At 64.5% G+C, this 27,921-nt stretch overlaps 1 protein-coding gene across 2 annotated transcripts in view; it reads right to left on the bottom strand.

Moving 5' to 3' along the window:
- LOC309622376 (uncharacterized protein) overlaps positions 1 to 27,666 on the bottom strand; it is a 38,785-nt gene extending 11,119 nt beyond the window's left edge. Inside the window, exons 1-3 of one of the 2 annotated variants that reach the window (XR_014240808.1) lie at positions 27,544 to 27,666; positions 19,975 to 20,048; positions 12,729 to 13,333 (exon numbers count right to left, since the gene is read on the bottom strand). Coding sequence is in view for 1 of the 2 variants with exons in the window: in XM_082409456.1 (XP_082265582.1) it covers positions 19,975 to 20,048; positions 27,544 to 27,645 (176 nt within the window). In the remaining variant the exon portion in view is untranslated. Of the gene's footprint in view, positions 1 to 12,728; positions 13,334 to 19,974; positions 20,049 to 27,543 lie in introns of those variants that run through there. The other variant, XM_082409456.1, reaches the window with a different exon arrangement.
- Positions 27,667 to 27,921: the final 255 nt, after the last annotated feature.

Raw genomic sequence — 27,921 nt, 5'->3', positions numbered from 1 at the left:
CCGGGCCCAGCCACCGTGGACCACGGGGAAAGGGGAGGACGTGGCCGCCCTGTCCCCTGTCGGGGGCAGCACCCTGCACACAGGCTGGAGAACGTTTCCTCGTTAGTGCTTGCTCCCAGACGCAGACGAGGAAGAGTAATGCAGGGGCACTGCACATTCCACTCTCAGTTCGAGCTGTGTTTCGGTTTGTTTACTTTTTGCTCCTGCCAAAGAGAGTCCGGGTCCCAGGCCCCGCAGGATCCCGTTGAGGCCCTTCCTGTGCCGTAGGACACAGGGTATCCAGGACCCACTCGCGATGGGATGGAAGTGGGCCACGATCGGTACGCAGAGAGGGACGGCACCGTCCGCAGCAGGGGGATCCAGGTCCGTTTTCCGCACTCGAGCTCACCTCGGGAACAGGAACTTTGCGGCCGGGGAACGCCCTGTTCCTCGGTCTCCCTCCCCGTGGAGGACCCGGCGGTCCTCTTGTTTGGGGAAGACTCCTGGGATTTTTCACAAGCGGCTCCACGTTCTGCAGGTGCAGCCGTTGGCCCTGGCCAGAGGGCCACACTGAGAGCACCTGCGGCCGGCGACCAGTCAGACCGCGTAGCTACGTCAGGACCCGGCCCCAAGGAAACGCTCTGCCCACGTAAGATCGCCTGACAACGTGTCGGGCGACTCACAGGCGCGAAAGGAAAGGGGCGCAGGGCGGGTTTCAGCACCCTTCCAGGAGGGGTACGTGCGGAGGGAGGGAGGGGTCCAGCCTGGAGACTTGCTCCCAGTCGGAAGCCCTCCCCCCACACCGGACCCCGCCCCGGGACCCGACCCCCAAACCAGCCCACCACCCACCCCCGCCCGGGCAGGTAAGAGCTGGGCAAAGGGCAGGAACGAGCCGCCCCACGGCTTGTTCCAGAAGCGGCCTATCGGGTCAGCCGGGGACTCGAAGGCACCGCCGTGTGCCCAGGAGTATGCACCTCGTTCCTGGCCTTGGCAGACAAGCTGGATGAGGGGTGGTCATGGGGGAGAGGGCAAGCGGGGGAGGCGTTTCTCTCAGTCCAGCAGAGGTGAGCTTCAGGCAGCTTCTTCAGACCTCTTCGGCTTGATTCCCTGGCTGGGCCGCAGGTGCAAGCACAGGGCCGAGACCTGGAGAGCCGGGCCGGAATGCAAGCCGGGGCCTTTCCTTCTCGCTGAACTGAGGCACAGGGCCTCGTGGGGAGAAAGCTGAAGCCTGCTGCAAATGCATGGCCCGGGGGTCCACTCGGCGGGGCTCTGCTCAGCTCCTCTCCTCTCGTGTCCTGCCCTCTCCTCTCCGGGAGCCGGGTCCGGGAGCCCTCGGGACGGATCGGGACGGGACGGGCCGGGCCAGGCCAGGCCAGGCCAGGCCAGGCCAGGCCAGGCCAGGCCTGGGCCAGAATCCCGGAGACCCTGGGAGATGGCACCGCAGCCACCGATTAGACTCTTCGGCTCAGGTGAAGGGCTCCTTCTGCGGTGGCTCCTGCGTCCCGCCAGCGCCGTCCCCTTCTGGACTCGGACTGCCAGCTCTGGCTGGGCCTCGGGAGCCCTGGGCACTGGGTAGCCAGGCTCCACGTGTCGTCTCTGAGCTGGACGGAAGAAGGTCACTGGGCCCGCCTCGGCCGCTGCCGCCAAGGGCGGCAGAACTCCCGTTGCCCGCGGTGGTCTCTGGCTGGGCCGCACCGCGGCCCAGAGAGGCTTCCGGGGCCCTGGGCCCGCCCAGGCCGAACGTGCTCTGGCTCCGAGGGGAAGGGGCACGCGGCCAAATGCCCGCAGAACCCCGGCCTGGCCTCCTTCGGAGCAGCTTCCTCTAGGCCCGCCCAGACGTGGCGGCCACCAGGGTCCACCGAGACTCCACTTCCTGTAGCCCCACACGCCAGGCGGCCGGGCTGTGCGCCCTGTGCCACTGCCCGTCTCTGGAGCCTCCACGGCACCGCCGGGCCTTGGGCCATGCTTCCCGCCCCTTCCCAGGCGGAGCTCGGAGCTCTTGACTTCCCGGGGCCACTGTCCAGTGTTCCCGACTTCAATCCCTTGTCACTCCTCCCCAGGAAGGGACGGTACAGGGTTCGCGGGATCGGCGGACCCGTTCCTCTTGATGGCAGTATTGCACCACGAACGGCAACCTGCCCTTCCCCTTCCCCTCCCCCAGGCCCTCTCCCTCTGCCCTTTGCCGAGGGAAAAACGAAATGCCAACCCCTGCCCAACCTGGCAAAAGCAAGATGGCTCATCAACCTGGCCACTTCAGAGGGGCGCGCCTCAACGTCTGGCCCTCCATCCTGCGGGGCCTCGTCTCTGTGGGGTCCTCTTAGCCTGCCTTTATGACTCCCCATCCAGGCACCCAGCCGTGGACCGGCAGCTGTGTCTTTAGCAACCCACATTTGCCTAGGACCTCGGGAAACACTCCGAGTGTGAGCACAGAGATCCAGTCACGTCCGGGCGGTGCCTGGCGAGGCACCTTCTCATCAGTCACCGAGGGGCAAGCAGCCCGACGCAAAGGGCCGGCAGCCCACAGGCACAGCCGCGGTGCAGGGCGAGCTCGGCCTCCTATGGCAAGACGATGGACGGCCCCCGAGGACCTGGCATTTCTTCCACGGCGGCCCGGGGGCGGGGGGTGGGAGTGGGGTTTGGTGTTCAGGCGTGGACGGTGGCACACACGGGGCAGTCGGAAGGGCGGCCGGGCGCTGCCCCAGAGACGCCGGAGCGGGTCAGTCTCCTGACACCGCCCAGGGGAAGGCCAGGGATGGGAAGACACCCCCGGGGTGGGTGTGTGGGTGGGTGTAGGCTCCCGCCAGCTCGCTGTGCTTTACACCTCGGAGCGACTGGGAGCCACCGGGGACTCCTCTTCAGTTTCTTTCCGGTGCACTGGGGAAGGCGGTTTAGACACAGGTTCCTGCCCTTAAGCGTCCTCTCAGCGCCTGCCTGGTTGCGCTGACTTGGGTGGAGGGCGGGGTGGGCCACTGGGGGCACTGCCGCCACCGGCCCCACCCGTGTTGGCTGAACGAACACACTCTGGATGCCAAGTGCTCCGGGGACACGAGGCCTTGGAAAGAGAAGAGAGCCCTGGTCCACCGCCGCCTCGGGAAGCACCACGCGTCCTCCGTGTTGGAAAGAACCGGAGGCACGGGACAGGACGGGACGGGACATGATCGCGTCTTCTCTCCTTCTCCCTCGGTTTTTGTTGTTGTTGTTGTTGTTGTTGTTGTTGTTGTTTTAATTATTTATTTATTTTTGGCTGTGTTGGGTCTTCGTTTCTGTGCGAGGGCTTTCTCCAGTTGCGGCGAGTGGGGGCCACTCTTCATCGCGGTGCGCGGGCCTCTCACTGTCGCGGCCTCTCCCGTTGCGGAGCACAGGCTCCAGATGCGCAGGCTCAGCAGTTGTGGCTCACGGGGCCTAGTTGCTCCGCGGCATGTGGGATCTTCCCAGACTAGGGCTCGAACCCGTGTCCCCTGCATTGGCAGGCAGATTCTTAACCACTGCGCCACCAGGGAAGCCCCCTTCCCTCAGTTTTGTCTCAGCACGCCTTCCTCTCTTTCTCTAACTCCGAATCTGCTGTGCCCCCGGGCCTTGGCAATTCTTTCAAGCCGCGGTACTGAGGTGCGTCGAGGAGAGAAAACCCAAAAGAGCCCCACCGTGCTGAGTGCACGTCTTCCGGGACCCTCGCCCCACGCCGGGGGACTTGACTCGACGCCCAGATATTACCGTGAAAGGCTCTTGGGATGGCCAAACAGGGTCCTGTGGAAGGCAGGGTCACCCCAGAAATGCCACGCTGCCCTTGCTGCTCGAACCCTGCCTCCGCCCTTTGGTAACCACGAAACGTCAGCCACGCCGCCGACCCGTGTGCCGTGACGCCTCGCTAAACCACAGCGCCACACGCTCACCAGCCCGCCTGGAGAAGCCTTCAATTACTTTGAGCCCAGGGTAGGAGGCGTCCTCCTCACGGCAAGACTGTTTCAACAGAAGACAGGAGGGAGCAGGAAGAAACAGAGACAGAAAGAAAACACCTCCGGCTGCTGGTCACGCACCCACTCAGGCGACATTTCCCACACGGAAGAAGGGACGTACACCTCCTGAAAGGCCCCACACCGTCAAGTTCCTTGGTTTGTCAAGAGGCAGACTTGCGGAGCGCAAGGAGCCCTACAGCGGGCTGCCCCGAGCCAAACCTCCACGCCGCCCAGCGGGCGCCCCCTCTTCATAATCCCGCAAGGGCACGTTCCCGAGTCCTTCCTGGCTTGGTGGGAGGGCCATGGTGGAGAGAGCTGGGCCCAAGAGCGATCAGGAGAGGACGGGAGGAACAGCCATCACGGGCTCCACTCAAAGCACAGGAGGCAAAAAGCCCACGAGGCCTGGCTCTCCCTCACACGGTCTCCCACCACCGGCCCCCACGTCGGGCTGGGCTGGCACTGCTGCTTCTCGGGGGTGAGGTGGGGCGCCGAGTGATCACGTCCCGGGCGGTTGGCTTCACGGAGCCTGGAGCCCAGACCGGGTCCCGGTGCCGGTGCAAGCGGCCCGGGCCCGATCCCTTTCCACTCTCCCCGCTCCCGCAGGACACTGACCTCAAATGCTACGTACCGATCACCTAGGGTAACCGTACACAGATGCTCTAGATGCTCGTCCATGCACCTCTTTCTTCCGGCTCCCCAGTCAGGACCTGACTCGAGAGCCTTTCCTACCATGGCCAAGAACTCCGGCACAGTACACCCGTGTCCCCGTGCCACGATCCCACCTGGGAGTCCCTGCTTCTTGAGCCTTGCTGAATGAACTACCAGAATCACTGACTTTTTCCTATGGTGAAATAGACTCTTTCGGAAGAGGGAAGGGAAGAGAACACAGAGCTCGCACTCACCCAGCACACCAGCGCCTGGAGATGACCGACGTCCCCGATTTCCCTCCTCCTCCTTTCCTTCCGCTCTGCCTCCTCTGCAACGAGAGAGAGCCGAACGCCCATCACTCAGTGTGGCACCGCCACGGTGCTTGTGAAGGGGGGGGGAGGAGGGGGGAGGGGGGGGAGGAGGGGGGAGGGGGGGAGGTGGGGGGAGGAGGGGGGAGGAGGGGGGAGGAGGGAGGAGGGGGGAGGGGGGAGGGGGGAGGAGGGGGGAGGGGGGAGGGGGGAGGGGGGGAGGGTCCGCGTACACCCCCGCCCGCGCAACCTCGAGAGACAGTGCCTTCGGTTCCTATTCCTACCGGCACCCCCGGCTCAACCAACAACTTCCAAACAAGGCGCAAGTGTGAAGAATCAACTCCACTCGCCCTTCGGAAATGGCACGGATGCCATCCGAGGCAGGGGGGCCGTCAGACGGAAGCAGTTTGTACACAAAGAAGCGTGTCCGGTGAAACCCTTGATCCCGTCATCCTCCAAAATCTCTTTCCGGTGGGAAGCACAGCCATCACCCTGGCGTTTACAGGCGGGGAGCTCGTCTCCTCGGCTCTGCACCCGTGGGACTATGGCGGGACAACCCCAGGTATCTTGGCAAGCCCGCGCGCGTCCTCCACAACTGACCAGCCGTTCCTAGGACGCGTGGGTCAACGGGCACCGACTCGTCTCCCCTCTGGCCGCACACAGGTCCACCGCATGGACTTTCCGGGCGTAAGGGCACGTGCTCTGGGACGTGGCCCACTGGAGATTTACCCTGCTCCTCTCCTCTGGGTGGACGCTGACGCCGGAAAACGTACCCTGGTCACGTTCACCCGCACCCTGGTAACGACGACTCAGTGGCCCGCGCCTCACAGCCAGTTCCGTGGGAGACAGAAGAAGGGAGGAAGGAACAAGGCGGAAGCCTAGCGTCCAAAGAGGAGGGGCACGTGAGATACCCTATGCTCCTGCCTCCAGGCACAGACAAGGGTACCCTACCCTGAGCAGCTGTCCGAAAAGAAACGGAGGGGGCCTAGCAGGACACGGCGTTGACTCCGCACAGACGTGCCAACGCCACGGCACGCCTATAGTGCCGTGAGAGCAGCCGAAAAGGCAGAAGACTACCTATCACTACGAGAGCCCGGTGGGGTCAGGGAGCAGGCGACATGCACACAGCCCTCTGCGGCCCGTTGCTTTCACCTGCATTCAACCCCGGGAGCATACATACGCACGCAAAAAGGACGTGTGCTTCCCTCCGCAGACGGGGCGGACAACTTGGGAGCGGCCATCGAGCAACGGTGAGGGCTTTGGCTTTGACTGGGAGAAAGTCCTATCCACAGCGGCACCCCCGAGGCGGTTACAGGGAAAAAGTACAAGAGAAGGGACGTTTTGTACACGCTCTATAAGCGTACGAACACGTGCTTACACACGACGCACGCATGATACACGCGCGCGCCCACGCACACGTTTGTGTACCTGCGTGTTTACGAATGAACGAGTGGAGCAGGGAGCGAGTGAATGAAGCGACGGAACGAGTGGGGGGTTTGAGGCTAGAGTACAGACACAGTCCCATGGAGAGCTCCCCAGAAGGGTCTGCTGAACAGACGGCCCTCCCCAAGGTCATCTGTCTGTGTGGATGGAGGGGAGCCACTGGGATCTACACCTGTCCCAGCAACTCCAAACCACCTCCCTGCACCCCCTACCCCGGGCACTCCACGGCAGAGTGGCTGCCTGACACCCCTGGAGGCGAGCAGGGGCAATCTGCCCCAGCTCCCTGGGTCCCCGTCACTTCCTCCCGCTGCCATAGTGGCCTAGACCCTCTCGGGCCTGCTCCTGAGCCCTTAAGCCAGTTCACGTAGCTGGATGAGAACAGCAGAGAGGCAACCACGCAGGAAGCGGAGAAACCCAGGTCCTTGTGCCACCTCTAGCTCTGAATCAATGTCCCGAGAGAGCTAGGATTCTGCCCGACACGACCCAGATGGATGCCCGTCCCCAGGTGTGCAGACATGACAGGGTCCCGGTCGCCAGGACATGGGGGCCAGGCAACGTGGCCTCAAAAGAACTCCCAGAGGGATGCGGAGATGGACCCACCGATGCACGGATTCCTTGGCATGTCTTTACCTGTGCGCTCCTACTGCCAAGGAGAAGCCCCAAAAGGAAGAGACACCACCTCCCCCAACCCCCCAGTAGGGCCAACCCCACTCGGAAGGCTTGGATGGCTCTCGGGCCTCCCTGGGCCTTTTTTGATCCGCAAAGGGCGGAGGGAGAGGCCGCGCTCGCAAGGGTGCTGGGCATTTCTGGAGCAACAGTGCCATCAAGCGGAAGCTTTTTGAGCACGGCCTCCAGCCCCTGCCTCTGGATACTGTGGGGAAGGCCTGTGTCTGTGACGGGAGGAGGGCTGGCTTTGGGGCACTCAGAGGATTCCCGGGCCGAACCTGGCCGCCGGGCACGCCTCCACAGTAGGTGTGGAAGCGACACGCGGCGGGGTTCGGGGCCGGGCTCACCCACCGAGGAGCCCCGGGCGGCCAGGCCCGCCGCGCTCCCCACCCTCGGGGCCGGGCCTCGGCAGCCGCCATGTTGAGGAACAAGGAGCTGAAGCTCCCACCCCAGGGCATCTGGCCCCTGGATCCTGGCTCTCCCTGCAGGAGCGAGGTCGGCCAGTGGGGTCCCTGGGGTCTCAGGGCCACCGGGGACCCAGGACCCGTGGCCGGTGCCCCGGCGGAGGCCCCGGGCCCAGCCACCGTGGACCACGGGGAAAGGGGAGGACGTGGCCGCCCTGTCCCCTGTCGGGGGCAGCACCCTGCACACAGGCTGGAGAACGTTTCCTCGTTAGTGCTTGCTCCCAGACGCAGACGAGGAAGAGTAATGCAGGGGCACTGCACATTCCACTCTCAGTTCGAGCTGTGTTTCGGTTTGTTTACTTTTTGCTCCTGCCAAAGAGAGTCCGGGTCCCAGGCCCCGCAGGATCCCGTTGAGGCCCTTCCTGTGCCGTAGGACACAGGGTATCCAGGACCCACTCGCGATGGGATGGAAGTGGGCCACGATCGGTACGCAGAGAGGGACGGCACCGTCCGCAGCAGGGGGATCCAGGTCCGTTTTCCGCACTCGAGCTCACCTCGGGAACAGGAACTTTGCGGCCGGGGAACGCCCTGTTCCTCGGTCTCCCTCCCCGTGGAGGACCCGGCGGTCCTCTTGTTTGGGGAAGACTCCTGGGATTTTTCACAAGCGGCTCCACGTTCTGCAGGTGCAGCCGTTGGCCCTGGCCAGAGGGCCACACTGAGAGCACCTGCGGCCGGCGACCAGTCAGACCGCGTAGCTACGTCAGGACCCGGCCCCAAGGAAACGCTCTGCCCACGTAAGATCGCCTGACAACGTGTCGGGCGACTCACAGGCGCGAAAGGAAAGGGGCGCAGGGCGGGTTTCAGCACCCTTCCAGGAGGGGTACGTGCGGAGGGAGGGAGGGGTCCAGCCTGGAGACTTGCTCCCAGTCGGAAGCCCTCCCCCCACACCGGACCCCGCCCCGGGACCCGACCCCCAAACCAGCCCACCACCCACCCCCGCCCGGGCAGGTAAGAGCTGGGCAAAGGGCAGGAACGAGCCGCCCCACGGCTTGTTCCAGAAGCGGCCTATCGGGTCAGCCGGGGACTCGAAGGCACCGCCGTGTGCCCAGGAGTATGCACCTCGTTCCTGGCCTTGGCAGACAAGCTGGATGAGGGGTGGTCATGGGGGAGAGGGCAAGCGGGGGAGGCGTTTCTCTCAGTCCAGCAGAGGTGAGCTTCAGGCAGCTTCTTCAGACCTCTTCGGCTTGATTCCCTGGCTGGGCCGCAGGTGCAAGCACAGGGCCGAGACCTGGAGAGCCGGGCCGGAATGCAAGCCGGGGCCTTTCCTTCTCGCTGAACTGAGGCACAGGGCCTCGTGGGGAGAAAGCTGAAGCCTGCTGCAAATGCATGGCCCGGGGGTCCACTCGGCGGGGCTCTGCTCAGCTCCTCTCCTCTCGTGTCCTGCCCTCTCCTCTCCGGGAGCCGGGTCCGGGAGCCCTCGGGACGGATCGGGACGGGACGGGCCGGGCCAGGCCAGGCCAGGCCAGGCCAGGCCAGGCCAGGCCAGGCCTGGGCCAGAATCCCGGAGACCCTGGGAGATGGCACCGCAGCCACCGATTAGACTCTTCGGCTCAGGTGAAGGGCTCCTTCTGCGGTGGCTCCTGCGTCCCGCCAGCGCCGTCCCCTTCTGGACTCGGACTGCCAGCTCTGGCTGGGCCTCGGGAGCCCTGGGCACTGGGTAGCCAGGCTCCACGTGTCGTCTCTGAGCTGGACGGAAGAAGGTCACTGGGCCCGCCTCGGCCGCTGCCGCCAAGGGCGGCAGAACTCCCGTTGCCCGCGGTGGTCTCTGGCTGGGCCGCACCGCGGCCCAGAGAGGCTTCCGGGGCCCTGGGCCCGCCCAGGCCGAACGTGCTCTGGCTCCGAGGGGAAGGGGCACGCGGCCAAATGCCCGCAGAACCCCGGCCTGGCCTCCTTCGGAGCAGCTTCCTCTAGGCCCGCCCAGACGTGGCGGCCACCAGGGTCCACCGAGACTCCACTTCCTGTAGCCCCACACGCCAGGCGGCCGGGCTGTGCGCCCTGTGCCACTGCCCGTCTCTGGAGCCTCCACGGCACCGCCGGGCCTTGGGCCATGCTTCCCGCCCCTTCCCAGGCGGAGCTCGGAGCTCTTGACTTCCCGGGGCCACTGTCCAGTGTTCCCGACTTCAATCCCTTGTCACTCCTCCCCAGGAAGGGACGGTACAGGGTTCGCGGGATCGGCGGACCCGTTCCTCTTGATGGCAGTATTGCACCACGAACGGCAACCTGCCCTTCCCCTTCCCCTCCCCCAGGCCCTCTCCCTCTGCCCTTTGCCGAGGGAAAAACGAAATGCCAACCCCTGCCCAACCTGGCAAAAGCAAGATGGCTCATCAACCTGGCCACTTCAGAGGGGCGCGCCTCAACGTCTGGCCCTCCATCCTGCGGGGCCTCGTCTCTGTGGGGTCCTCTTAGCCTGCCTTTATGACTCCCCATCCAGGCACCCAGCCGTGGACCGGCAGCTGTGTCTTTAGCAACCCACATTTGCCTAGGACCTCGGGAAACACTCCGAGTGTGAGCACAGAGATCCAGTCACGTCCGGGCGGTGCCTGGCGAGGCACCTTCTCATCAGTCACCGAGGGGCAAGCAGCCCGACGCAAAGGGCCGGCAGCCCACAGGCACAGCCGCGGTGCAGGGCGAGCTCGGCCTCCTATGGCAAGACGATGGACGGCCCCCGAGGACCTGGCATTTCTTCCACGGCGGCCCGGGGGCGGGGGGTGGGAGTGGGGTTTGGTGTTCAGGCGTGGACGGTGGCACACACGGGGCAGTCGGAAGGGCGGCCGGGCGCTGCCCCAGAGACGCCGGAGCGGGTCAGTCTCCTGACACCGCCCAGGGGAAGGCCAGGGATGGGAAGACACCCCCGGGGTGGGTGTGTGGGTGGGTGTAGGCTCCCGCCAGCTCGCTGTGCTTTACACCTCGGAGCGACTGGGAGCCACCGGGGACTCCTCTTCAGTTTCTTTCCGGTGCACTGGGGAAGGCGGTTTAGACACAGGTTCCTGCCCTTAAGCGTCCTCTCAGCGCCTGCCTGGTTGCGCTGACTTGGGTGGAGGGCGGGGTGGGCCACTGGGGGCACTGCCGCCACCGGCCCCACCCGTGTTGGCTGAACGAACACACTCTGGATGCCAAGTGCTCCGGGGACACGAGGCCTTGGAAAGAGAAGAGAGCCCTGGTCCACCGCCGCCTCGGGAAGCACCACGCGTCCTCCGTGTTGGAAAGAACCGGAGGCACGGGACAGGACGGGACGGGACATGATCGCGTCTTCTCTCCTTCTCCCTCGGTTTTTGTTGTTGTTGTTGTTGTTGTTGTTGTTGTTGTTTTAATTATTTATTTATTTTTGGCTGTGTTGGGTCTTCGTTTCTGTGCGAGGGCTTTCTCCAGTTGCGGCGAGTGGGGGCCACTCTTCATCGCGGTGCGCGGGCCTCTCACTGTCGCGGCCTCTCCCGTTGCGGAGCACAGGCTCCAGATGCGCAGGCTCAGCAGTTGTGGCTCACGGGGCCTAGTTGCTCCGCGGCATGTGGGATCTTCCCAGACTAGGGCTCGAACCCGTGTCCCCTGCATTGGCAGGCAGATTCTTAACCACTGCGCCACCAGGGAAGCCCCCTTCCCTCAGTTTTGTCTCAGCACGCCTTCCTCTCTTTCTCTAACTCCGAATCTGCTGTGCCCCCGGGCCTTGGCAATTCTTTCAAGCCGCGGTACTGAGGTGCGTCGAGGAGAGAAAACCCAAAAGAGCCCCACCGTGCTGAGTGCACGTCTTCCGGGACCCTCGCCCCACGCCGGGGGACTTGACTCGACGCCCAGATATTACCGTGAAAGGCTCTTGGGATGGCCAAACAGGGTCCTGTGGAAGGCAGGGTCACCCCAGAAATGCCACGCTGCCCTTGCTGCTCGAACCCTGCCTCCGCCCTTTGGTAACCACGAAACGTCAGCCACGCCGCCGACCCGTGTGCCGTGACGCCTCGCTAAACCACAGCGCCACACGCTCACCAGCCCGCCTGGAGAAGCCTTCAATTACTTTGAGCCCAGGGTAGGAGGCGTCCTCCTCACGGCAAGACTGTTTCAACAGAAGACAGGAGGGAGCAGGAAGAAACAGAGACAGAAAGAAAACACCTCCGGCTGCTGGTCACGCACCCACTCAGGCGACATTTCCCACACGGAAGAAGGGACGTACACCTCCTGAAAGGCCCCACACCGTCAAGTTCCTTGGTTTGTCAAGAGGCAGACTTGCGGAGCGCAAGGAGCCCTACAGCGGGCTGCCCCGAGCCAAACCTCCACGCCGCCCAGCGGGCGCCCCCTCTTCATAATCCCGCAAGGGCACGTTCCCGAGTCCTTCCTGGCTTGGTGGGAGGGCCATGGTGGAGAGAGCTGGGCCCAAGAGCGATCAGGAGAGGACGGGAGGAACAGCCATCACGGGCTCCACTCAAAGCACAGGAGGCAAAAAGCCCACGAGGCCTGGCTCTCCCTCACACGGTCTCCCACCACCGGCCCCCACGTCGGGCTGGGCTGGCACTGCTGCTTCTCGGGGGTGAGGTGGGGCGCCGAGTGATCACGTCCCGGGCGGTTGGCTTCACGGAGCCTGGAGCCCAGACCGGGTCCCGGTGCCGGTGCAAGCGGCCCGGGCCCGATCCCTTTCCACTCTCCCCGCTCCCGCAGGACACTGACCTCAAATGCTACGTACCGATCACCTAGGGTAACCGTACACAGATGCTCTAGATGCTCGTCCATGCACCTCTTTCTTCCGGCTCCCCAGTCAGGACCTGACTCGAGAGCCTTTCCTACCATGGCCAAGAACTCCGGCACAGTACACCCGTGTCCCCGTGCCACGATCCCACCTGGGAGTCCCTGCTTCTTGAGCCTTGCTGAATGAACTACCAGAATCACTGACTTTTTCCTATGGTGAAATAGACTCTTTCGGAAGAGGGAAGGGAAGAGAACACAGAGCTCGCACTCACCCAGCACACCAGCGCCTGGAGATGACCGACGTCCCCGATTTCCCTCCTCCTCCTTTCCTTCCGCTCTGCCTCCTCTGCAACGAGAGAGAGCCGAACGCCCATCACTCAGTGTGGCACCGCCACGGTGCTTGTGAAGGGGGGGGGAGGAGGGGGGAGGGGGGGGAGGAGGGGGGAGGGGGGGAGGTGGGGGGAGGAGGGGGGAGGAGGGGGGAGGAGGGAGGAGGGGGGAGGGGGGAGGGGGGAGGAGGGGGGAGGGGGGAGGGGGGAGGGGGGGAGGGTCCGCGTACACCCCCGCCCGCGCAACCTCGAGAGACAGTGCCTTCGGTTCCTATTCCTACCGGCACCCCCGGCTCAACCAACAACTTCCAAACAAGGCGCAAGTGTGAAGAATCAACTCCACTCGCCCTTCGGAAATGGCACGGATGCCATCCGAGGCAGGGGGGCCGTCAGACGGAAGCAGTTTGTACACAAAGAAGCGTGTCCGGTGAAACCCTTGATCCCGTCATCCTCCAAAATCTCTTTCCGGTGGGAAGCACAGCCATCACCCTGGCGTTTACAGGCGGGGAGCTCGTCTCCTCGGCTCTGCACCCGTGGGACTATGGCGGGACAACCCCAGGTATCTTGGCAAGCCCGCGCGCGTCCTCCACAACTGACCAGCCGTTCCTAGGACGCGTGGGTCAACGGGCACCGACTCGTCTCCCCTCTGGCCGCACACAGGTCCACCGCATGGACTTTCCGGGCGTAAGGGCACGTGCTCTGGGACGTGGCCCACTGGAGATTTACCCTGCTCCTCTCCTCTGGGTGGACGCTGACGCCGGAAAACGTACCCTGGTCACGTTCACCCGCACCCTGGTAACGACGACTCAGTGGCCCGCGCCTCACAGCCAGTTCCGTGGGAGACAGAAGAAGGGAGGAAGGAACAAGGCGGAAGCCTAGCGTCCAAAGAGGAGGGGCACGTGAGATACCCTATGCTCCTGCCTCCAGGCACAGACAAGGGTACCCTACCCTGAGCAGCTGTCCGAAAAGAAACGGAGGGGGCCTAGCAGGACACGGCGTTGACTCCGCACAGACGTGCCAACGCCACGGCACGCCTATAGTGCCGTGAGAGCAGCCGAAAAGGCAGAAGACTACCTATCACTACGAGAGCCCGGTGGGGTCAGGGAGCAGGCGACATGCACACAGCCCTCTGCGGCCCGTTGCTTTCACCTGCATTCAACCCCGGGAGCATACATACGCACGCAAAAAGGACGTGTGCTTCCCTCCGCAGACGGGGCGGACAACTTGGGAGCGGCCATCGAGCAACGGTGAGGGCTTTGGCTTTGACTGGGAGAAAGTCCTATCCACAGCGGCACCCCCGAGGCGGTTACAGGGAAAAAGTACAAGAGAAGGGACGTTTTGTACACGCTCTATAAGCGTACGAACACGTGCTTACACACGACGCACGCATGATACACGCGCGCGCCCACGCACACGTTTGTGTACCTGCGTGTTTACGAATGAACGAGTGGAGCAGGGAGCGAGTGAATGAAGCGACGGAACGAGTGGGGGGTTTGAGGCTAGAGTACAGACACAGTCCCATGGAGAGCTCCCCAGAAGGGTCTGCTGAACAGACGGCCCTCCCCAAGGTCATCTGTCTGTGTGGATGGAGGGGAGCCACTGGGATCTACACCTGTCCCAGCAACTCCAAACCACCTCCCTGCACCCCCTACCCCGGGCACTCCACGGCAGAGTGGCTGCCTGACACCCCTGGAGGCGAGCAGGGGCAATCTGCCCCAGCTCCCTGGGTCCCCGTCACTTCCTCCCGCTGCCATAGTGGCCTAGACCCTCTCGGGCCTGCTCCTGAGCCCTTAAGCCAGTTCACGTAGCTGGATGAGAACAGCAGAGAGGCAACCACGCAGGAAGCGGAGAAACCCAGGTCCTTGTGCCACCTCTAGCTCTGAATCAATGTCCCGAGAGAGCTAGGATTCTGCCCGACACGACCCAGATGGATGCCCGTCCCCAGGTGTGCAGACATGACAGGGTCCCGGTCGCCAGGACATGGGGGCCAGGCAACGTGGCCTCAAAAGAACTCCCAGAGGGATGCGGAGATGGACCCACCGATGCACGGATTCCTTGGCATGTCTTTACCTGTGCGCTCCTACTGCCAAGGAGAAGCCCCAAAAGGAAGAGACACCACCTCCCCCAACCCCCCAGTAGGGCCAACCCCACTCGGAAGGCTTGGATGGCTCTCGGGCCTCCCTGGGCCTTTTTTGATCCGCAAAGGGCGGAGGGAGAGGCCGCGCTCGCAAGGGTGCTGGGCATTTCTGGAGCAACAGTGCCATCAAGCGGAAGCTTTTTGAGCACGGCCTCCAGCCCCTGCCTCTGGATACTGTGGGGAAGGCCTGTGTCTGTGACGGGAGGAGGGCTGGCTTTGGGGCACTCAGAGGATTCCCGGGCCGAACCTGGCCGCTGGGCACGCCTCCACAGTAGGTGTGGAAGCGACACGCGGCGGGGTTCGGGGCCGGGCTCACCCACCGAGGAGCCCCGGGCGGCCAGGCCCGCCGCGCTCCCCACCCTCGGGGCCGGGCCTCGGCAGCCGCCATGTTGAGGAACAAGGAGCTGAAGCTCCCACCCCAGGGCATCTGGCCCCTGGATCCTGGCTCTCCCTGCAGGAGCGAGGTCGGCCAGTGGGGTCCCTGGGGTCTCAGGGCCACCGGGGACCCAGGACCCGTGGCCGGTGCCCCGGCGGAGGCCCCGGGCCCAGCCACCGTGGACCACGGGGAAAGGGGAGGACGTGGCCGCCCTGTCCCCTGTCGGGGGCAGCACCCTGCACACAGGCTGGAGAACGTTTCCTCGTTAGTGCTTGCTCCCAGACGCAGACGAGGAAGAGTAATGCAGGGGCACTGCACATTCCACTCTCAGTTCGAGCTGTGTTTCGGTTTGTTTACTTTTTGCTCCTGCCAAAGAGAGTCCGGGTCCCAGGCCCCGCAGGATCCCGTTGAGGCCCTTCCTGTGCCGTAGGACACAGGGTATCCAGGACCCACTCGCGATGGGATGGAAGTGGGCCACGATCGGTACGCAGAGAGGGACGGCACCGTCCGCAGCAGGGGGATCCAGGTCCGTTTTCCGCACTCGAGCTCACCTCGGGAACAGGAACTTTGCGGCCGGGGAACGCCCTGTTCCTCGGTCTCCCTCCCCGTGGAGGACCCGGCGGTCCTCTTGTTTGGGGAAGACTCCTGGGATTTTTCACAAGCGGCTCCACGTTCTGCAGGTGCAGCCGTTGGCCCTGGCCAGAGGGCCACACTGAGAGCACCTGCGGCCGGCGACCAGTCAGACCGCGTAGCTACGTCAGGACCCGGCCCCAAGGAAACGCTCTGCCCACGTAAGATCGCCTGACAACGTGTCGGGCGACTCACAGGCGCGAAAGGAAAGGGGCGCGGGGCGGGTTTCAGCACCCTTCCAGGAGGGGTACGTGCGGAGGGAGGGAGGGGTCCAGCCTGGAGACTTGCTCCCAGTCGGAAGCCCTCCCCCCACACCGGACCCCGCCCCGGGACCCGACCCCCAAACCAGCCCACCACCCACCCCCGCCCGGGCAGGTAAGAGCTGGGCAAAGGGCAGGAACGAGCCGCCCCACGGCTTGTTCCAGAAGCGGCCTATCGGGTCAGCCGGGGACTCGAAGGCACCGCCGTGTGCCCAGGAGTATGCACCTCGTTCCTGGCCTTGGCAGACAAGCTGGATGAGGGGTGGTCATGGGGGAGAGGGCAAGCGGGGGAGGCGTTTCTCTCAGTCCAGCAGAGGTGAGCTTCAGGCAGCTTCTTCAGACCTCTTCGGCTTGATTCCCTGGCTGGGCCGCAGGTGCAAGCACAGGGCCGAGACCTGGAGAGCCGGGCCGGAATGCAAGCCGGGGCCTTTCCTTCTCCTCGCTGAACTGAGGCACAGGGCCTCGTGGGGAGAAAGCTGAAGCCTGCTGCAAATGCATGGCCCGGGGGTCCACTCGGCGGGGCTCTGCTCAGCTCCTCTCCTCTCGTGTCCTGCCCTCTCCTCTCCGGGAGCCGGGTCCGGGAGCCCTCGGGACGGATCGGGACGGGACGGGCCGGGCCGGGCCAGGCCAGGCCAGGCCAGGCCAGGCCAGGCCAGGCCAGGCCAGGCCAGGCCTGGGCCAGAATCCCGGAGACCCTGGGAGATGGCACCGCAGCCACCGATTAGACTCTTCGGCTCAGGTGAAGGGCTCCTTCTGCGGTGGCTCCTGCGTCCCGCCAGCGCCGTCCCCTTCTGGACTCGGACTGCCAGCTCTGGCTGGGCCTCGGGAGCCCTGGGCACTGGGTAGCCAGGCTCCACGTGTCGTCTCTGAGCTGGACGGAAGAAGGTCACTGGGCCCGCCTCGGCCGCTGCCGCCAAGGGCGGCAGAACTCCCGTTGCCCGCGGTGGTCTCTGGCTGGGCCGCACCGCGGCCCAGAGAGGCTTCCGGGGCCCTGGGCCCGCCCAGGCCGAACGTGCTCTGGCTCCGAGGGGAAGGGGCACGCGGCCAAATGCCCGCAGAACCCCGGCCTGGCCTCCTTCGGAGCAGCTTCCTCTAGGCCCGCCCAGACGTGGCGGCCACCAGGGTCCACCGAGACTCCACTTCCTGTAGCCCCACACGCCAGGCGGCCGGGCTGTGCGCCCTGTGCCACTGCCCGTCTCTGGAGCCTCCACGGCACCGCCGGGCCTTGGGCCATGCTTCCCGCCCCTTCCCAGGCGGAGCTCGGAGCTCTTGACTTCCCGGGGCCACTGTCCAGTGTTCCCGACTTCAATCCCTTGTCACTCCTCCCCAGGAAGGGACGGTACAGGGTTCGCGGGATCGGCGGACCCGTTCCTCTTGATGGCAGTATTGCACCACGAACGGCAACCTGCCCTTCCCCTTCCCCTCCCCCAGGCCCTCTCCCTCTGCCCTTTGCCGAGGGAAAAACGAAATGCCAACCCCTGCCCAACCTGGCAAAAGCAAGATGGCTCATCAACCTGGCCACTTCAGAGGGGCGCGCCTCAACGTCTGGCCCTCCATCCTGCGGGGCCTCGTCTCTGTGGGGTCCTCTTAGCCTGCCTTTATGACTCCCCATCCAGGCACCCAGCCGTGGACCGGCAGCTGTGTCTTTAGCAACCCACATTTGCCTAGGACCTCGGGAAACACTCCGAGTGTGAGCACAGAGATCCAGTCACGTCCGGGCGGTGCCTGGCGAGGCACCTTCTCATCAGTCACCGAGGGGCAAGCAGCCCGACGCAAAGGGCCGGCAGCCCACAGGCACAGCCGCGGTGCAGGGCGAGCTCGGCCTCCTATGGCAAGACGATGGACGGCCCCCGAGGACCTGGCATTTCTTCCACGGCGGCCCGGGGGCGGGGGGTGGGAGTGGGGTTTGGTGTTCAGGCGTGGACGGTGGCACACACGGGGCAGTCGGAAGGGCGGCCGGGCGCTGCCCCAGAGACGCCGGAGCGGGTCAGTCTCCTGACACTGCCCAGGGGAAGGCCAGGGATGGGAAGACACCCCCGGGGTGGGTGTGTGGGTGGGTGTAGGCTCCCGCCAGCTCGCTGTGCTTTACACCTCGGAGCGACTGGGAGCCACCGGGGACTCCTCTTCAGTTTCTTTCCGGTGCACTGGGGAAGGCGGTTTAGACACAGGTTCCTGCCCTTAAGCGTCCTCTCAGCGCCTGCCTGGTTGCGCTGACTTGGGTGGAGGGCGGGGTGGGCCACTGGGGGCACTGCCGCCACCGGCCCCACCCGTGTTGGCTGAACGAACACACTCTGGATGCCAAGTGCTCCGGGGATACGAGGCCTTGGAAAGAGAAGAGAGCCCTGGTCCACCGCCGCCTCGGGAAGCACCACGCGTCCTCCGTGTTGGAAAGAACCGGAGGCACGGGACGGGACGGGACGGGACATGATCGCGTCTTCTCTCCTTCTCCCTCGGTTTTTGTTGTTGTTGTTGTTGTTGTTTTAATTATTTATTTATTTTTGGCTGTGTTGGGTCTTCGTTTCTGTGCGAGGGCTTTCTCCAGTTGCGGCGAGTGGGGGCCTCTTCATCGTGGTGCGCGGGCCTCTCACTGTCGCGGCCTCTCCCGTTGCGGAGCACAGGCTCCAGATGCGCAGGCTCAGCAGTTGTGGCTCACGGGCCTAGTTGCTCCGCGGCATGTGGGATCTTCCCAGACTAGGGCTCGAACCCGTGTCCCCTGCATTGGCAGGCAGATTCTTAACCACTGCGCCACCAGGGAAGCCCCCTTCCTCCCTCAGTTTTTGTCTCAGCACGCCTTCCTCTCTTTCTCTAACTCCGAATCTGCTGTGCCCCCGGGCCTTGGCAATTCTTTCAAGCCGCGGTACTGAGGTGCGTCGAGGAGAGAAAACCCAAAAAGAGCCCCACCGTGCTGAGTGCACGTCTTCCGGGACCCTCGCCCACGCCGGGGGACTTGACTCGACGCCCAGATATTACCGTGAAAGGCTCTTGGGATGGCCAAACAGGGTCCTGTGGAAGGCAGGGTCACCCAGAAATGCCACGCTGCCCTTGCTGCTCGAACCCTGCCTCCGCCCTTTGGTAACCACGAAACGTCAGCCACGCCGCCGACCCGTGTGCCGTGACGCCTCGCTAAACCACGGCGCCACACGCTCACCAGCCCGCCTGGAGAAGCCTTCAATTACTTTGAGCCCAGGGTAGGAGGCGTCCTCCTCACGGCAAGACTGTTTCAACAGAAGACAGGAGGGAGCAGGAAGAAACAGAGACAGAAAGAAAACACCTCCGGCTGCTGGTCACGCACCCACTCAGGCGACATTTCCCACACGGAAGAAGGGACGTACACCTCCTGAAAGGCCCCACACCGTCAAGTTCCTTGGTTTGTCAAGAGGCAGACTTGCGGAGCGCAAGGAGCCCTACAGCGGGCTGCCCCGAGCCAAACCTCCACGCCGCCCAGCGGGCGCCCCCTCTTCATAATCCCGCAAGGGCACGTTCCCGAGTCCTTCCTGGCTTGGTGGGAGGGCCATGGTGGAGAGAGCTGGGCCCAAGAGCGATCAGGAGAGGACGGGAGGAACAGCCATCACGGGCTCCACTCAAAGCACAGGAGGCAAAAAGCCCACGAGGCCTGGCTCTCCCTCACACGGTCTCCCACCACCGGCCCCCACGTCGGGCTGGGCTGGCACTGCTGCTTCTCGGGGGTGAGGTGGGGCGCCGAGTGATCACGTCCCGGGGCGGTTGGCTTCACGGAGCCTGGAGCCCAGACCGGGTCCCGGTGCCGGTGCAAGCGGCCCGGGCCCGATCCCTTTCCACTCTCCCCGCTCCCGCAGGACACTGACCTCAAATGCTACGTACCGATCACCTAGGGTAACCGTACCAGATGCTCTAGATGCTCGTCCATGCACCTCTTTCTTCCGGCTCCCCAGTCAGGACCTGACTCGAGAGCCTTTCCTACCATGGCCAAGAACTCCGGCACAGTACACCCGTGTCCCCGTGCCACGATCCCACCTGGGAGTCCCTGCTTCTTGAGCCTTGCTGAATGAACTACCAGAATCACTGACTTTTTCCTATGGTGAAATAGACTCTTTCGGAAGAGGGAAGGGAAGAGAACACAGAGCTCGCACTCACCCAGCACACCAGCGCCTGGAGATGACCGACGTCCCCGATTTCCCTCCTCCTCCTTTCCTTCCGCTCTGCCTCCTCTGCAACGAGAGAGAGCCGAACGCCCATCACTCAGTGTGGCACCGCCACGGTGCTTGTGAAGGGGGGGGGAGGAGGGGGAGGGGGGGGAGGAGGGGGGAGGGGGGGAGGAGGGGGGAGGGGGGAGGTGGGGGAGGAGGGGGAGGAGGGGGGAGGAGGGAGGAGGGAGGAGGGGGGAGGGAGGAGGGGGGAGGGGGGAGGGGGGAGGGGGGGAGGGTCCGCGTACACCCCCCCCCCGCGCAACCTCGAGAGACAGTGCCTTCGGTTCCTATTCCTACCGGCACCCCCGGCTCAACCAACAACTTCCAAACAAGGCGCAAGTGTGAAGAATCAACTCCACTCGCCCTTCGGAAATGGCACGGATGCCATCCGAGGCAGGGGGGCCGTCAGACGGAAGCAGTTTGTACACAAAGAAGCGTGTCCGGTGAAACCCTTGATCCCGTCATCCTCCAAAATCTCTTTCCGGTGGGAAGCACAGCCATCACCCTGGCGTTTACAGGCGGGGAGCTCGTCTCCTCGGCTCTGCACCCGTGGGACTATGGCGGGACAACCCCAGGTATCTTGGCAAGCCCGCGCGCGTCCTCCACAACTGACCAGCCGTTCCTAGGACGCGTGGGTCAACGGGCACCGACTCGTCTCCCCTCTGGCCGCACACAGGTCCACCGCATGGACTTTCCGGGCGTAAGGGCACGTGCTCTGGGACGTGGCCCACTGGAGATTTACCCTGCTCCTCTCCTCTGGGTGGACGCTGACGCCGGAAAACGTACCCTGGTCACGTTCACCCGCACCCTGGTAACGACGACTCAGTGGCCCGCGCCTCACAGCCAGTTCCGTGGAGACAGAAGAAGGGAGGAAGGAACAAGGCGGAAGCCTAGCGTCCAAAGAGGAGGGGCACGTGAGATACCCTATGCTCCTGCCTCCAGGCACAGACAAGGGTACCCTACCCTGAGCAGCTGTCCGAAAAGAAACGGAGGGGGCCTAGCAGGACACGGCGTTGACTCCGCACAGACGTGCCAACGCCACGGCACGCCTATAGTGCCGTGAGAGCAGCCGAAAAGGCAGAAGACTACCTATCACTACGAGAGCCCGGTGGGGTCAGGGAGCAGGCGACATGCACACAGCCCTCTGCGGCCCGTTGCTTTCACCTGCATTCAACCCCGGGAGCATACATACGCACGCAAAAAGGACGTGTGCTTCCCTCCGCAGACGGGGCGGACAACTTGGGAGCGGCCATCGAGCAACGGTGAGGGCTTTGGCTTTGACTGGGAGAAAGTCCTATCCACAGCGGCACCCCCGAGGCGGTTACAGGGAAAAAGTACAAGAGAAGGGACGTTTTGTACACGCTCTATAAGCGTACGAACACGTGCTTACACACGACGCACGCATGATACACACGCGCGCCCACGCACACGTTTGTGTACCTGCGTGTTTACGAATGAACGAGTGGAGCAGGGAGCGAGTGAATGAAGCGACGGAACGAGTGGGGGGTTTGAGGCTAGAGTACAGACACAGTCCCATGGAGAGCTCCCCAGAAGGGTCTGCTGAACAGACGGCCCTCCCCAAGGTCATCTGTCTGTGTGGATGGAGGGGAGCCACTGGGATCTACACCTGTCCCAGCAACTCCAAACCACCTCCCTGCACCCCCTACCCCGGGCACTCCACGGCAGAGTGGCTGCCTGACACCCCTGGAGGCGAGCAGGGGCAATCTGCCCCAGCTCCCTGGGTCCCCGTCACTTCCTCCCGCTGCCATAGTGGCCTAGACCCTCTCGGGCCTGCTCCTGAGCCCTTAAGCCAGTTCACGTAGCTGGATGAGAACAGCAGAGAGGCAACCACGCAGGAAGCGGAGAAACCCAGGTCCTTGTGCCACCTCTAGCTCTGAATCAATGTCCCGAGAGAGCTAGGATTCTGCCCGACACGACCCAGATGGATGCCCGTCCCCAGGTGTGCAGACATGACAGGGTCCCGGTCGCCAGGACATGGGGGCCAGGCAACGTGGCCTCAAAAGAACTCCCAGAGGGATGCGGAGATGGACCCACCGATGCACGGATTCCTTGGCATGTCTTTACCTGTGCGCTCCTACTGCCAAGGAGAAGCCCCAAAAGGAAGAGACACCACCTCCCCCAACCCCCCAGTAGGGCCAACCCCACTCGGAAGGCTTGGATGGCTCTCGGGCCTCCCTGGGCCTTTTTTGATCCGCAAAGGGCGGAGGGAGAGGCCGCGCTCGCAAGGGTGCTGGGCATTTCTGGAGCAACAGTGCCATCAAGCGGAAGCTTTTTGAGCACGGCCTCCAGCCCCTGCCTCTGGATACTGTGGGGAAGGCCTGTGTCTGTGACGGGAGGAGGGCTGGCTTTGGGGCACTCAGAGGATTCCCGGGCCGAACCTGGCCGCCGGGCACGCCTCCACAGTAGGTGTGGAAGCGACACGCGGCGGGGTTCGGGGCCGGGCTCACCCACCGAGGAGCCCCGGGCGGCCAGGCCCGCCGCGCTCCCCACCCTCGGGGCCGGGCCTCGGCAGCCGCCATGTTGAGGAACAAGGAGCTGAAGCTCCCACCCCAGGGCATCTGGCCCCTGGATCCTGGCTCTCCCTGCAGGAGCGAGGTCGGCCAGTGGGGTCCCTGGGGTCTCAGGGCCACCGGGGACCCAGGACCCGTGGCCGGTGCCCCGGCGGAGGCCCCGGGCCCAGCCACCGTGGACCACGGGGAAAGGGGAGGACGTGGCCGCCCTGTCCCCTGTCGGGGGCAGCACCCTGCACACAGGCTGGAGAACGTTTCCTCGTTAGTGCTTGCTCCCAGACGCAGACGAGGAAGAGTAATGCAGGGGCACTGCACATTCCACTCTCAGTTCGAGCTGTGTTTCGGTTTGTTTACTTTTTGCTCCTGCCAAAGAGAGTCCGGGTCCCAGGCCCCGCAGGATCCCGTTGAGGCCCTTCCTGTGCCGTAGGACACAGGGTATCCAGGACCCACTCGCGATGGGATGGAAGTGGGCCACGATCGGTACGCAGAGAGGGACGGCACCGTCCGCAGCAGGGGGATCCAGGTCCGTTTTCCGCACTCGAGCTCACCTCGGGAACAGGAACTTTGCGGCCGGGGAACGCCCTGTTCCTCGGTCTCCCTCCCCGTGGAGGACCCGGCGGTCCTCTTGTTTGGGGAAGACTCCTGGGATTTTTCACAAGCGGCTCCACGTTCTGCAGGTGCAGCCGTTGGCCCTGGCCAGAGGGCCACACTGAGAGCACCTGCGGCCGGCGACCAGTCAGACCGCGTAGCTACGTCAGGACCCGGCCCCAAGGAAACGCTCTGCCCACGTAAGATCGCCTGACAACGTGTCGGGCGACTCACAGGCGCGAAAGGAAAGGGGCGCGGGGCGGGTTTCAGCACCCTTCCAGGAGGGGTACGTGCGGAGGGAGGGAGGGGTCCAGCCTGGAGACTTGCTCCCAGTCGGAAGCCCTCCCCCCACACCGGACCCCGCCCCGGGACCCGACCCCCAAACCAGCCCACCACCCACCCCCGCCCGGGCAGGTAAGAGCTGGGCAAAGGGCAGGAACGAGCCGCCCCACGGCTTGTTCCAGAAGCGGCCTATCGGGTCAGCCGGGGACTCGAAGGCACCGCCGTGTGCCCAGGAGTATGCACCTCGTTCCTGGCCTTGGCAGACAAGCTGGATGAGGGGTGGTCATGGGGGAGAGGGCAAGCGGGGGAGGCGTTTCTCTCAGTCCAGCAGAGGTGAGCTTCAGGCAGCTTCTTCAGACCTCTTCGGCTTGATTCCCTGGCTGGGCCGCAGGTGCAAGCACAGGGCCGAGACCTGGAGAGCCGGGCCGGAATGCAAGCCGGGGCCTTTCCTTCTCCTCGCTGAACTGAGGCACAGGGCCTCGTGGGGAGAAAGCTGAAGCCTGCTGCAAATGCATGGCCCGGGGGTCCACTCGGCGGGGCTCTGCTCAGCTCCTCTCCTCTCGTGTCCTGCCCTCTCCTCTCCGGGAGCCGGGTCCGGGAGCCCTCGGGACGGATCGGGACGGGACGGGCCGGGCCGGGCCAGGCCAGGCCAGGCCAGGCCAGGCCAGGCCAGGCCTGGGCCAGAATCCCGGAGACCCTGGGAGATGGCACCGCAGCCACCGATTAGACTCTTCGGCTCAGGTGAAGGGCTCCTTCTGCGGTGGCTCCTGCGTCCCGCCAGCGCCGTCCCCTTCTGGACTCGGACTGCCAGCTCTGGCTGGGCCTCGGGAGCCCTGGGCACTGGGTAGCCAGGCTCCACGTGTCGTCTCTGAGCTGGACGGAAGAAGGTCACTGGGCCCGCCTCGGCCGCTGCCGCCAAGGGCGGCAGAACTCCCGTTGCCCGCGGTGGTCTCTGGCTGGGCCGCACCGCGGCCCAGAGAGGCTTCCGGGGCCCTGGGCCCGCCCAGGCCGAACGTGCTCTGGCTCCGAGGGGAAGGGGCACGCGGCCAAATGCCCGCAGAACCCCGGCCTGGCCTCCTTCGGAGCAGCTTCCTCTAGGCCCGCCCAGACGTGGCGGCCACCAGGGTCCACCGAGACTCCACTTCCTGTAGCCCCACACGCCAGGCGGCCGGGCTGTGCGCCCTGTGCCACTGCCCGTCTCTGGAGCCTCCACGGCACCGCCGGGCCTTGGGCCATGCTTCCCGCCCCTTCCCAGGCGGAGCTCGGAGCTCTTGACTTCCCGGGGCCACTGTCCAGTGTTCCCGACTTCAATCCCTTGTCACTCCTCCCCAGGAAGGGACGGTACAGGGTTCGCGGGATCGGTGGACCCGTTCCTCTTGATGGCAGTATTGCACCACGAACGGCAACCTGCCCTTCCCCTTCCCCTCCCCCAGGCCCTCTCCCTCTGCCCTTTGCCGAGGGAAAAACGAAATGCCAACCCCTGCCCAACCTGGCAAAAGCAAGATGGCTCATCAACCTGGCCACTTCAGAGGGGCGCGCCTCAACGTCTGGCCCTCCATCCTGCGGGGCCTCGTCTCTGCGGGGTCCTCTTAGCCTGCCTTTATGACTCCCCATCCAGGCACCCAGCCGTGGACCGGCAGCTGTGTCTTTAGCAACCCACATTTGCCTAGGACCTCGGGAAACACTCCGAGTGTGAGCACAGAGATCCAGTCACGTCCGGGCGGTGCCTGGCGAGGCACCTTCTCATCAGTCACCGAGGGGCAAGCAGCCCGACGCAAAGGGCCGGCAGCCCACAGGCACAGCCGCGGTGCAGGGCGAGCTCGGCCTCCTATGGCAAGACGATGGACGGCCCCCGAGGACCTGGCATTTCTTCCACGGCGGCCCGGGGGCGGGGGGTGGGAGTGGGGTTTGGTGTTCAGGCGTGGACGGTGGCACACACGGGGCAGTCGGAAAGGCGGCCGGGCGCTGCCCCAGAGACGCCGGAGCGGGTCAGTCTCCTGACACCGCCCAGGGGAAGGCCAGGGATGGGAAGACACCCCCGGGGTGGGTGTGTGGGTGGGTGTAGGCTCCCGCCAGCTCGCTGTGCTTTACACCTCGGAGCGACTGGGAGCCACCGGGGACTCCTCTTCAGTTTCTTTCCGGTGCACTGGGGAAGGCGGTTTAGACACAGGTTCCTGCCCTTAAGCGTCCTCTCAGCGCCTGCCTGGTTGCGCTGACTTGGGTGGAGGGCGGGGTGGGCCACTGGGGGCACTGCCGCCACCGGCCCCACCCGTGTTGGCTGAACGAACACACTCTGGATGCCAAGTGCTCCGGGGATACGAGGCCTTGGAAAGAGAAGAGAGCCCTGGTCCACCGCCGCCTCGGGAAGCACCACGCGTCCTCCGTGTTGGAAAGAACCGGAGGCACGGGACGGGACGGGACGGGACATGATCGCGTCTTCTCTCCTTCTCCCTCGGTTTTTGTTGTTGTTGTTGTTGTTGTTTTAATTATTTATTTATTTTTGGCTGTGTTGGGTCTTCGTTTCTGTGCGAGGGCTTTCTCCAGTTGCGGCGAGTGGGGGCCACTCTTCATCGTGGTGCGCGGGCCTCTCACTGTCGCGGCCTCTCCCGTTGCGGAGCACAGGCTCCAGATGCGCAGGCTCAGCAGTTGTGGCTCACGGGGCCTAGTTGCTCCGCGGCATGTGGGATCTTCCCAGACTAGGGCTCGAACCCGTGTCCCCTGCATTGGCAGGCAGATTCTTAACCACTGCGCCACCAGGGAAGCCCCCTTCCCTCAGTTTTGTCTCAGCACGCCTTCCTCTCTTTCTCTAACTCCGAATCTGCTGTGCCCCCGGGCCTTGGCAATTCTTTCAAGCCGCGGTACTGAGGTGCGTCGAGGAGAGAAAACCCAAAAGAGCCCCACCGTGCTGAGTGCACGTCTTCCGGGACCCTCGCCCCACGCCGGGGGACTTGACTCGACGCCCAGATATTACCGTGAAAGGCTCTTGGGATGGCCAAACAGGGTCCTGTGGAAGGCAGGGTCACCCCAGAAATGCCACGCTGCCCTTGCTGCTCGAACCCTGCCTCCGCCCTTTGGTAACCACAAAACGTCAGCCACGCCGCCGACCCGTGTGCCGTGACGCCTCGCTAAACCACGGCGCCACACGCTCACCAGCCCGCCTGGAGAAGCCTTCAATTACTTTGAGCCCAGGGTAGGAGGCGTCCTCCTCACGGCAAGACTGTTTCAACAGAAGACAGGAGGGAGCAGGAAGAAACAGAGACAGAAAGAAAACACCTCCGGCTGCTGGTCACGCACCCACTCAGGCGACATTTCCCACACGGAAGAAGGGACGTACACCTCCTGAAAGGCCCCACACCGTCAAGTTCCTTGGTTTGTCAAGAGGCAGACTTGCGGAGCGCAAGGAGCCCTACAGCGGGCTGCCCCGAGCCAAACCTCCACGCCGCCCAGCGGGCGCCCCCTCTTCATAATCCCGCAAGGGCACGTTCCCGAGTCCTTCCTGGCTTGGTGGGAGGGCCATGGTGGAGAGAGCTGGGCCCAAGAGCGATCAGGAGAGGACGGGAGGAACAGCCATCACGGGCTCCACTCAAAGCACAGGAGGCAAAAAGCCCACGAGGCCTGGCTCTCCCTCACACGGTCTCCCACCACCGGCCCCCACGTCGGGCTGGGCTGGCACTGCTGCTTCTCGGGGGTGAGGTGGGGCGCCGAGTGATCACGTCCCGGGCGGTTGGCTTCACGGAGCCTGGAGCCCAGACCGGGTCCCGGTGCCGGTGCAAGCGGCCCGGGCCCGATCCCTTTCCACTCTCCCCGCTCCCGCAGGACACTGACCTCAAATGCTACGTACCGATCACCTAGGGTAACCGTACACAGATGCTCTAGATGCTCGTCCATGCACCTCTTTCTTCCGGCTCCCCAGTCAGGACCTGACTCGAGAGCCTTTCCTACCATGGCCAAGAACTCCGGCACAGTACACCCGTGTCCCCGTGCCACGATCCCACCTGGGAGTCCCTGCTTCTTGAGCCTTGCTGAATGAACTACCAGAATCACTGACTTTTTCCTATGGTGAAATAGACTCTTTCGGAAGAGGGAAGGGAAGAGAACACAGAGCTCGCACTCACCCAGCACACCAGCGCCTGGAGATGACCGACGTCCCCGATTTCCCTCCTCCTCCTTTCCTTCCGCTCTGCCTCCTCTGCAACGAGAGAGAGCCGAACGCCCATCACTCAGTGTGGCACCGCCACGGTGCTTGTGAAGGGGGGGGAGGAGGGGGGAGGGGGGGGAGGAAGGGGGAGGGGGGGAGGTGGGGGGAGGAGGGGGGAGGAGGGGGGAGGAGGGAGGAGGGGGGAGGGGGGAGGGGGGAGGGGGGAGGGGGGAGGGGGGAGGGGGGAGGGTCCGCGTACACCCCCGCCCGCGCAACCTCGAGAGACAGTGCCTTCGGTTCCTATTCCTACCGGCACCCCCGGCTCAACCAACAACTTCCAAACAAGGCGCAAGTG

The sequence above is a fragment of the Balaenoptera borealis genome (genome assembly GCF_965194805.1).
Source record: "Balaenoptera borealis genome assembly, contig: HAP1_SCAFFOLD_2319, whole genome shotgun sequence".
Lineage (NCBI taxonomy): Eukaryota > Metazoa > Chordata > Mammalia > Artiodactyla > Balaenopteridae > Balaenoptera > Balaenoptera borealis.
Note: the sequence above shows the minus strand (reverse complement) of the source record. Positions and strands in the feature narration are given on the sequence as shown.